At 34.9% G+C, this 12157-nt stretch overlaps 1 protein-coding gene across 2 annotated transcripts in view; it reads left to right on the top strand.

Moving 5' to 3' along the window:
• LOC137631137 (tRNA endonuclease ANKZF1-like) overlaps positions 1-12157 on the top strand; it is a 406209-nt gene that overhangs the window by 220988 nt on the left and 173064 nt on the right. For both annotated transcript variants that reach the window (XM_068362804.1, XM_068362805.1), the window contains exon 10: positions 11415-11753. In XM_068362804.1, coding sequence (XP_068218905.1) covers positions 11415-11753 — 339 coding nt within the window. The remainder of the gene's footprint in view (positions 1-11414; positions 11754-12157) is intronic.

Below are 12157 nucleotides of genomic sequence, written 5' to 3'. Positions count from 1 at the left end.
TCTCATCCTACTTCCGAGGGTGAGTTTTTAAGGCACCTGTCTCTATAGGGATCAGGTGCTCCCTCCGGATGATAGGTGGTAGCTGTTACTACATTACATCTCCTGCAATGTAGGTTGCCCCTCATCGAATCCCACAGTAAGCCAAACTCCCTCATGCTTTGACCTGGGTAGAAAAAGAATAGCAACAGTTTTCATTCAACATACATGGCACAAGTCATTTTCAAACTCGGAAGTTTGAGGTGGCTTGTGACCTGCTTCCTAATGGTTTATACTACATACAGTCAGCCCTCCTTCTTCTGGATTGTTAGGTTACAGACATAGGAACGAAAAGGGAATTTTTGCGAATGAATGCTACACTAGGGTGGGCTAACTCCTAACCATACAAGTCACTGGCCCTTGACATGAGAGGTGCCAGAGTTGATGATTTAACACAGTAAATACTGCCTAATATTGTTTTAATTTGGTTTTTACAAAAGTTTATAATCATATGTACAGTGTACAGTACATTTGCATACATGTACACTACGTTACTGGACACAACAAGGTTACAGTACAGTATTTTGCTAGGGTAAAGTTTTACCGAGTCGCCTTCCTCCCCTTACTGTTCTGTATAACAAAAGTTATTCCTATCTAGTAATACTGTACTGTAACCTAATACTCGTTGATACTGTAGTGTATATTACTGTAATATACTCAACTTTCTATCTGTTGTCTCTTGTGCAGTTTGTTATATCTGTACTTTCTTAAACAGAAATACAGCATATTTTATAAACTAAAACCTTGAATATCTCAATAATAATTGTTTCTTTTAAATAAACAAAAACAGTGCATACGATTACTTTCCAACAGCTGATCTCTCTCTCTCTCTCTCTCTCTCTCTCTCTCTCTCTCTCTCTCTCTCTCTCTCTCTCTCTCTCATATGCAAGCTTAAAATATTCAATTTTGATTTAGAAGCATTATTGCATTCTAGAAAATTATGATTATTTAAAAAGTTAATTGTGCTTTAATAAAACATTTATGTACTTTTTGTTTTAAATTTCGAGGGTATTTTATCAATCTAAATATTTTGGTTGCCGTGATCAGATAAGCTGAAACACATACTAATCAGTAACAAAGAGTATTGTGTATACTATTTCTTAACTTATTCAAAACTTCTACTTTATACAATTAATATAGTATTACATAAGCTCCGATGTGTTATAATCTATCATAATTTTCATATAATACATCTATAATTCATTACAGTATGAGTTCGCTCTCTTATTCGATGTCAGGATGCCAGAAAACTTCAAATCATTCATACATTCTCTCTCTCTCTCTCTCTCTCTCTCTCTCTCTCTCTCTCTCTCTCTCTCTCTCTCTCTCTCTCTCTCTCTCTCTCTCATACATCTACATCATACAAAACACACACAATGTAGTTAAATACATTACATTTCACTGTAAATAATTGGTAAAGCAAGCAATGAAGTATGAGAGAAGCATTTCAAATAAAACTATGGAAATTAGTATGCTAATTGGGAAATGATAGATCAAGTAATAATTGTTTCTTTTAGTAAATATGAAATATCCTTCGGTAGCATACCTTGATAAGGGAGTTATTTGATCCGAAAATTGAGGTTGATGACGGACTAGACAGGGTTGATCAGCTGATTTGAATGTAAACAATGCATGAGATTATAATTCGCTATGTTTTTATTATAAATACGATATTAAGTTGTGAATATTGCATGCATTATTTTTGGATACAGTTAAGTGAAACACCAGTTTAATTAAAATCTGGTTTATTTCAAATATAGCTGTAATTTTTTACCAAAGAAAATGGATATACACTGTACTGAGAGAGCTAGGACCAGCTGGTTGTAGAGATAGGTAGTGGCGCGCAGCGCTCCCAGTGTAAAGGAGCGCGGGCTATTTGAAATCATCGCCCGGCTTGAATTTTATCGCGATTTTTATGAGAATTTTATTTAATAGGTATTGCATTGTTCTTGGCTGCAAAAAACCGAAACCAAGAAGTAGGACCCTTGATTAATGAGGGCCGACTATACTATGGCTAACCCATTTTATTAAATATTTGTGACAAAATCCTTCCCCCACCAAACTCCAGACTCCACCGAGTCTGTGGTATTTTAACATTACTAAGACAAAGGAAATGTTGTTAATTTTCAAGAAAAAAAACAACCCCACTGAATATTAATCTGCAAAGTAAGGCCACCACAAACCTGGGCAACCTTGCTCACCTCAAATGGGTGAACGAGACTTTGAACAAAAACTCATATGTAATATTCAACATATCTCAGAAATGAATAAAAAATGGTTATTAGTCATTAGCAAACCAAAATAGTCAAACAAACTCATCATTGAATACATATTTCACTGAATATCACAACCCAAAAACCCATAATTTTAACTGTGAATAATCACAAGTAAGCATATGTGAGACTGCAAAATTTCAACTACAAATTGCACAGGAGACCATAATCTTTCATCCTAAAATACTTTGCTTAATTAACTCTAGAGGCCATTAGTGAATGAAGTCAACGTGACAGAAACAATCAATTCCCTCATATGTTAAGCTTACACTCTGGCTTAGGCATTGGACCCTGAGTCTGAAAAAGATTTAAGATATGGTGCTGGTAAACAAATACATTACACAATCATTATGTCCCTCAGAAAAAAGATAAATGCTAGCAAAAAACTCTTCAAAATACATTTAAAAAAAAAAAAACACTTCTAGGGAAATCAATAAAGTAACATCAGTACATATGCGGAAAATAGTCATGAATAAATAATGATAACACAAAATAAATCAGCAAAAACATCAGAATCAAGAAAACACACCAAGCAAAGCAACATGTGCACATTGATAATACCTATCCTCCTAGGTATACCCGGGCCCCCCTCTGTTCCTCCATTCGTATCCCTTCTGCAGGTATCAATTGAAACTCTGTTCCTCCTTGCAGAACAGTTCTACAGGTATCATTCAAAACTATTTCTCCTTTTGGAACATATCTGCAGATATCAATCAAAGCTCTGTTCCTTCTGCAGATATCAATCGAAACTCTGTTCCTCCATTCGGAACACTTCTGCAGGTATCAATCAAAGCTTTGTTCCTTCTGCAGGCATCAATCAAAACTTTGTTCCTCCATTCGGAGCACTTCTGCAGGTATCAATCAGAAGTCTGTTCCCCCATTCAGAACACTTTTGCCGGTATCAATCAAAACTCTGTTCGTCAATTCGGAACACTTCTGCAGGCTTCAATCAAAGCTCTGTTCCTTCTGCAGGTATCAATCGAAACTCTGTTCCTCCATTCATAACACTTCCGCAGGTATCAATCAAAGCTCTGTTCCGCCATTCGGAACACTTTTGCAGGTATCAATCAGAACTGTTCCCCCATTAACACTTCTGGAGGTATCAATCAAAACTCTGTTCCTCCATTCAAAACACTTCTGCAGGTATCAATCAAAACTCTGTTCCTTCTGCAGGTATCAATCAAAACTCTTCCTTCATTCGGAACACTTCTACAGGTATCAACTCTCTGTTCCTCCATTCAGAACACTTTTTCAGGTATCAATCAAAACTCTCTTCCTCCATTTGGAACACTTCTGCAGGTATCAATCAAAACTCTGTTCCTCCATTTGGAACACTTCTGCAGGTATCAATCAAAACTGAACCTCCATTCAGAACACTTTTGCAGGTATCAATCAAAACTCTGTTCCTCCATTTGGAACACTTCTGCAGGTATCAATCAAAATTGAACCTCCATTCAGAAAACTTTTTCAGGTATTAATCAAAACTCTGTTCCTCCATTCAGAACACTTCTGCAGGTACCAATCAAAACTCTGTTCCTCCATTCTGAGCACTTCTGCAGGTACCACTCAAAACTTTGTTCCTCCATTTGGAACACTTCTGCAGCTATCAATCAAAACTGAACCTCCATTCATAACACTTTTGCAGGTATCAATCAAAACTCTGTTCCTCCATTTGGAACACTTCTGCAGGTATCAATCAAAACTGAACCTCCTTTCAGAAAAATTTTGCAGGTATCAATCAAAACTCTGTTCCTCCATTCAGAACACTTCTGCAGGTACCAATCAAAACTCTGTTCCTCCATTCTGAGCACTTCTGCAGGTACCAATCAAAACTTTGTTCCTCCATTTGGAACACTTCTGCAGCTATCAATCAAAACTGAACCTCCATTCATAACACTTTTGCAGGTATCAATCAAAACTCTGTTCCTCCATTTGGAACACTTCTGCAGGTATCAATCAAAACTGAACCTCCTTTCAGAAAAATTTTGCAGGTATCAATCAAAACTCTGTTCCTCCATTCAGAACACTTCTGCAAGTATCAATCAAAACCTTGTTTCTTCATTCGGAACACTTCTGCAGGTATCAATTAAAACTGTTCCTCCATTCGAAACACTTCTGCATGTATCAAGTCATGTGGGGACTGGCCTGAAGACAAGTCATAAACCAGGAAAACTTCAATGCCAGATCAACCATGACCATCACATTTACTTAACGTAATTCTTAATAACTACAATAGTAATGTCAAGGACTCCCTAGTTTAAATCTGTAGCTTTTAACCTATAGTATAGTGTTTCTTAACTTTTTTTTTTAGCACACCTTTTGGTCGGGCCTAAGCAGTCCAGCACCCCCAGCCATTGTTTAACACCAAATTACTACAATGATAAAGCAAAGACAAGTGCAGTACATCTTTATTATATATTTGATTCATTCTCCAAAACAAAACCAGTCATTATGGTAATAGCATTGACAAAAGCAATAAGATAATAAAGGAAAAAACATGGATAAACTCAATTAAAAAAATACTCTTCTATGCAGTTTTTTTTGTTGATATGCAACTTTTAATATTAATATCATTATTATTATTATTATTATTATTATTATTATTATTATTGTTAGCTAAGTTGGAAAATTTGGAGGCTATAAACCCAAGGGCTCCAACAAGGAAAAATAGCCCGGTGTGGAAAGGAAATAAGGAAATAAGCTATATGAGAAGTAATGAACAGTTAGAATATTCTGAGAATACTAACATCAAAACAGATTTTCCTTATATAAACTATAAAAAGAGCCTGTTCAACATAAAAATTCTACTGAATCAACTACCCGATTAGGAAGATCATTCCACAAATTGGTCAAAACTGGAATAAAACTAAAATACTGTGTAGTATTGAGCCTCATGGTGGGAGAAAGCATGATTATTAATATTAACTGCATACCTAGTATAACATGGTACTGTCCGGGAAGATCTGAATCTAAAGGATGGTCAGAATTATGAAAAATCTTATGCAACATGCATAACGAACTAATTGAACGACGTATCAGAAATTAATATCTAGATCAGGAATAACAAATTTAATAGACCGTAAATTCCTGTCAAACACGTTAAGATGAGGATCATTAGCTGAAGATCAGACAGGAGAACAATACTAGAAACAAGGTAAAATTTAGAAATTAAAACACTTTTTCAGAATATATTGGTCACTGAAAATCTTGCAAGACTTTCTCAATAAGCCAATTTTTTGTGCAGTTGAAAAAGACACAGACCTAATGTGTTTCTCAAAAGAAAATTTGCTCTCAAGAATCATACCTAAAATTTCAAGTCATACAGAGTTAAAGAAACAGTATGAATGCTGAGATCCAGATGTTGAGCCATTGTCCACGACCTACTTACAATCATACTTAGTTTTGTTAGAATTTAACTTCATGCCCCATAATTTTCACCATGCACTAATCTCAGCTAGATCTCTATTGAGGAATTCAGCAACCCCATATCAACATTCAGGAGAGGAAATTGATGCGAAGCAAGTAGAGTCATCTGCATATGCAACAAGCTTCTATTCTAGGCAAAACCACATGTCATGTGTGTATAATATGGAAAGTAATGGGCCTAGAACACTACAGTCATACCTCTTTTCACTAAAGAATATGCTTACAAAATTTTCAAGCTGGGAAACGAGATGCGAATATTTTTATGACTCACTTTGCGAAAAATGTTTCATTTTAAGAAAAGAGATTTGTCAGCCAGGGCAAGAATAAAATAGTCACCCAATGAAAAGTTGAAGAAAATGGATTTAGACAATAGAAAATGTAGCTGTAGTCTGTAACAGGGGTAACTATAATAGTACAGTACATACTGTATTGTACTGTATATTTTGTATATATGTACAATATTGTACTACATGTATTGTACTATTTTCCATTTATCATTACATTGTGTTGTAATATCAACTTGATTTACAGGTATTAACAGTTAGTTTAGGTACATTGAATGGTTCAAATGTAATTGGCTGTACAGTATATCATTGTGGTTATACTGTAGCTTTATTATAAGATTTAATGTGGTGTTTTGTAGGGTTTGGAACGAATTAGGCAATTTGCATGTAAAATGTGACTCACAATGCGAAAAAATCACTTTACGAAACCCACTCCAGAACAAATTAATTTTGTGTTGTGAGGCATTAGTGTACCTTGAAGAACACCAGCTATCACATTCCTATAATCAATATGGTGGCCATCAACATCAACTCTTTGCAATCTATTATTTAGAAATTCAATAACGAAGCTAAGAAAACACCCACCCACTCCAAACTGCCACATATGGGACCTTCCCCATGACCCTCTGAAATGGATTTCAGCACCCCCTGAGGGTGCTAGCATCCCAGGTTAAGGAATGTTGCTCTAGTAAGTGACATTTGTGTGATACCAAAAACTCAAAGCTCTCTCTCTCTCTCTCTCTCTCTCTCTCTCTCTCTCTCTCTCTCTCTCTCTCTCTCTCTCACATTTACCAACAACATCCTTTCACTTACAGATTTCAACTTAACAGCGTCTCTTTCTCTGTTTCATAATGGTGCTCACTCTCTCCCTCTCTCATCTATCAACGCCTTTCACTCTCTTTCGTTCATTCTGTGACTATGCTAACAACGTTCTTACATGCTCGCACGCTCTTTCTCTCTTGATTCTTTTGTTCTGCCTATCTGTTCTTTTCTCTCTGTCTCTACATTAGTGATCTTTTGTTATGAATGCAATTCTTCATATACAGTGCATATAAACATCAAGACAGTTGACTCTCATTCTGCCTCAGTCATCAAAGTTTTCACAATAGACATCATTTTCCACACTCATATCTAACAACGTTCAACAAAACCCCATTACGTCAAACTACCCAAGTTTCATCTTAGCTTCCTAAATAACTACCTTTTTTCCGCCAATGCTTGTTATTCGGTTCTTAACATTCATCACAACTTTAAACTAATCTCGAACTATTGAAATTACTTCACAGCTTATATAATACCTCAAAATTCACATAACTATTTTCCCACTGGGGATGTAAAAACCATCGGAAAAAATTCAATGTAAGAAATTATTAACTCGATAATCATAGCATGCACATTATGTAAGCATGAGCACTCAAAACACTATTATCGCACCCTAAAAGTATGCGTATCATGCAAATGTGGAATTATGGAAACATGGACTAATGTAGTTTTGGAGCTCAAAAAAACAAAAACAAATAAACGTCATCAAATACATGGCAAAAAAAAAAAAAAATGACAGGTCTTTAAAGAAAACTTCCTACTTCAAACACATTCGTACACACAACAAGCTCATAACCCTTCCCAATCATAAGGGTGATTTACTTTTTTTTCTCTAATTGACAGACTTTAGTGTATCTTGAATCAAACTTCTAATGCCAAATTTCATTTTTTTACATTATAATTGTTTTCAAAATGATGGACATACTAATGACAATCCCTTTTGCTTTCAACAACAGTTACTGAAACTTACATAAATCAGGGAATCAATTAACTAATCTCCTAGTACTGTCATTAAACAGGCATAAGGTCTAAGATTACTCAAATCTTTCCTAATGACTCGATAAATTATGTACCATAATTAAAAATAACAACACACGAATCATCTTTCTCATTTCCTATTCACTATGTAATCTGACATAGAAATATCTTCCCACCTCTTCTGTAGCAAATATTGAATAATTAAGGAGAAATAACTTCAAAACTCATAATTACTCAACAACTTAAATTTTGTTCTAAACAACTCTATTCCCTTATTACAATATTTTCTATTAACAAAAAAAAAAAAAAATCAGTTAAGTGCATGGTTCTATTTTGAGAAATCATTAGATGACGCATTTACATTCGTTCTCTGTATGTATTTTGGCACTTTCTGCAATTCTTCAATTATCTTGTATTCCCTATTTTCTGTGATTCAGTGATCATGGATTATGTTTACTGGTAGCCAATCTATTTTGTAATCATGTCGCTACTTGAAAACCTTGGTGATATAAATTTGTTTAAAAGCAACTTCAACTAGATCCCTCAGAACATCATGAGCTGTCAAGGATAGTTTTACAAATAACAAGAAAATGATAAATTTAGGACTTCTGTTTACTTAATTTTACCTTTTATCGCTAATTTTGTGATCGGTATTGCTTCATACATATTGTTCTTACACACAAACCAAATATTTGCTTGAATTACCACACACAACTAAATTGACAAAAACTTTACAGCAACTTGTTCCTTAAAGTTAGTTTGTTTCCCTAATTCTTATGGAGTTTAATTTCTTGGATGAACTTACACTCGCAACTCAAAAAGAAACAGATACACTTAAGGGGGGCCAGCCGGAATGCCAATATATGGCAGTATAGAAAGAAAAAAACAAAATCCTTAAAAATTTCACTGAGCTTCATATGGCAATAGAGAATGCATATACAAAATAATTCGTCAGAATATTCCTCTTACTTTCATAGTTACAGGGTAATTAGTAAAAGTATGGAATAACTGCTGAGATGATGCCGGCCAAAAATGAAGTGACTCCCTGAATACTTACAAGGTTATTTTGTAGAATGTGGCATGAAGAGTCAAAACCTGATGAATGGCAGCTAGGAGTGTTGGTGAAAATGGTAAAAATGGGATCTGACTGATTTCAATAATTACAGAGGCGTCACACTTACGTCAGATGTCATGAGAATATATAGTATGCTTATTCTAAAGAGTCTAGAGAGAAAGATTGATGAAAAGCTGAGGGATGAACAAATGGGATTTAGGAAAAGTTGTTAGAAACCAAAAATAAATTATAGAGGTAAGAGTTGCAAAAGAAATGGAAAGTAAAACTGTTTCCTTATAAGGAATACAGTTAACGTTAAATTAATTCACTTAATCAGAAAGGATTGATATTTGTGTCCGACTATGGGGAATAGCCATTCGGTCGTTAGCTTGACTCGAAGCTTTAACTATTTTTCTTAATAAATTAAAAGTAAATAACTTAATTCTACTTAGTATAGTAACTATTAGTGTTAATGATTAGTAAAATGAATAATAAAATTAAACTTAGGAATTAAATGACTTAAATTAGTAATTTCCTAATAGGCCTTAAGTTCGTGCGTGCGTAATATGTATCTGTCAAAGGTAAGAAGTAAATTACCTCCGAAGTTACCACAGCCACGGCAAACAGTTCCAATAAAAAGTACTCTGTGGAAAGGCTGGCATCTTCTTAGGATATTAATGCTGAACAAAACTAAACATTCTATTTCCAAGACCACGACAATTTTGGAACACGTCATCGTCTACCTTTTGTGATAAGTGATCTATATTATTCTGTATCTTTGGACATGTCTAGGGAAGAGGGTAATGTAGGGCAATGTCACAAAGTTTACTAGTGGATCTACTTTTTGATGTAAGTTGTTTTTGTTTTTGAATAATTGTTTTGTTCATTAAATATAAGTAAGGTTGGAATTGAAATAAATTCCAACAAAGTAGGAGTTGCACTGACCAAATTTTCATCTTGAGACATGTTGTACAGCAATGTGTAGAATATAGGAATCCACTGTTGATGGCATTTGTGTCCTATGAAAAAGCTTTTGATAGTGTGCCCCTGCCAATTTTGGGGAGAGTCCTGTGTTATTATGGAGTTCCTCTTGAATGTGCAAATTTGATTAAGTCTGTTCATGAGCATTTTAAGTGCAAAGTTAATGTTAGTGGAGTCCTATCAAATGAATTTCCAGTGAATAGTGAAGTACTCCAAGGGAATGTGTTGTCACCTATGTTGTTTGTTCTCCATATGGATTTGTAATGCATAAAACAGTTGGAGATGGTGGACAAGGATTGGACTGGATTGGTTATAGAAGTTAGCTGACTAGAGTATGCTGATGACACTGTCCTTATTAGCAGAACACCACCGGATTTGCAATACTTGCTCACCAGAATGCATGAAATATCACAGGAGGTTGGGCTAAGATAAATAAGAAAAAAACAGAGATGATGAGACCGGAATGTGCAATGGAAGATGAAATATCATTGGAAGGGGAAAGGATCAATGAGTTAGAATCATTTAAATATTTAGGAACTATGATCTCTAAATACAGGGTCTATAGAATTGGAGTTTAATGAAAGATTGAAAGAAGAAAGTCAGACAATGGCTAGGTTAAATAAAATTTGGAAATGAAATCACCTGAACTTGCACATAAAAATCAGGCTATATATTAGTTTAGTGAGACTGGTGTTACTGTATGGACATAAGTCATGATATGACAATAAAACAATACAGTATCCAACAGATTTTGTAGATTTGAGAACAAAGCCCTCGGAAGAATATTGGGAGTTACATGGCAGGACAGGATTAGAAATGGCACTATAAGAGAGATTACTTGAGTGCCATATGTGGATGAGAACATGGTGAGGGGCAGATGGAGATGGTTTGGGCATGCTCTTTACACTCCCTAAGAGAGATTAGTTCACCAAACTTTCAACTGGGCTCCATAAGGCACTAGAAGAGTTGGAAGACCCGGACCTGCATGGCTAAGGACTATGAAGTGTGACGTGAGAGATGACAAATGGAGAAGTATTGATTTAAACGCTCAAGATAGAAACAACTGGCGAAATCTAACTGAGGCTCTCTGCGTCAATAGGTGTAGGAGAAGATGATGATGATGAAATTGGCCCACCATCACCTGTCACCCGATAAGTCCTGCCTGCAATAAAAAGTGATAATACAATATAGGTGTTTGTGTGAACGGGGTAGCCAGCAACCCCCCACCCCCTCGCTAACTAGCAAGTGGGTGGTTATACCTCGCTAAAAGTCTTATGGCTAGACTTCCAGCTATGCTGAAAGTATAAATTCCTATAAATAGCTACAGGTTTGTATTGTTAGGAAAAATACAAATTGCTTTCCAATTTTTAATTTTTATAGGTAATGTTCATTTTATTGACTCATTATTTAGAAAATATTTCATCATTAATAAGTCATTATTGTGTCTCAGTATTCCAGTTATTTACAGGAATGCTTTGCTTTTTATTTTTTTACTGACATTTTAAACTCCATTATTAGAATGTTACTCCCAATTTACAAGTTTCAAACTTCTGTTTACAGGCACTGAAGAAGAATTTAATAGTATGATAAGAGATGTGAATACAAGAGACATTAAGCCCATTGTACAAAAAAAGAATAACTTACCAGCAAAAAAGTCTGAAAGGAAACCAAAATCATTAAGAAAGAATTCCCCTGTCCAGTTTGTAACCTCATCTGAAGAAGAGTCTGAAGAAGACAATGTTCAAGAGGTGGTTCTCATGACTTCAGCAGTGACAATAAGTACAAGGGAATTAGGCAGTGCTGAGGATGAGTGTTCATTCAATATAGATAAAATGAGAAGACTTACCAAGAAGAAGGAACATAGGGAATGTTCTAAGAAAAAATTACCAAATCAGAAAAGTAAATATATGTATATTTTTTTATTAATGGTTGTTTTACAGTTGCATTATGAATGAAAAGTAATATCAAGTTTAAGCTGCAGTCATCCCTCAATCTCTTTTCGAGTTAGGTGATGGAGACCATCGCGAAGATCAATTAATTACATAATATTTGTATCTTGGGTCAGTGAACTCATAGCCGTCAACAAACTAACCTCTACTTAAATGCTGTCAACTAACACCCTACAACAACATAGTGTTTTTATGTAGTCCACTAATTGTACTGTAGATTTGATTACAGTACTGTACAAACTCCTATTTTTACAGCCTTTCCTCAATAAACTCCAAAATTATCTATACTGCTATACTTGATAAACTACTAAATTTCATTCACAATATCATGAAGTTAATGTTATATATGGGTTA

Source organism: Palaemon carinicauda, chromosome 39 (assembly GCF_036898095.1).
Source record: "Palaemon carinicauda isolate YSFRI2023 chromosome 39, ASM3689809v2, whole genome shotgun sequence".
NCBI classification, from domain to species: Eukaryota; Metazoa; Arthropoda; class Malacostraca; order Decapoda; family Palaemonidae; genus Palaemon; species Palaemon carinicauda.
The sequence above is the reverse complement of the archived record's forward strand: the minus strand, read 5'-3'. Positions and strand labels throughout refer to the sequence as shown.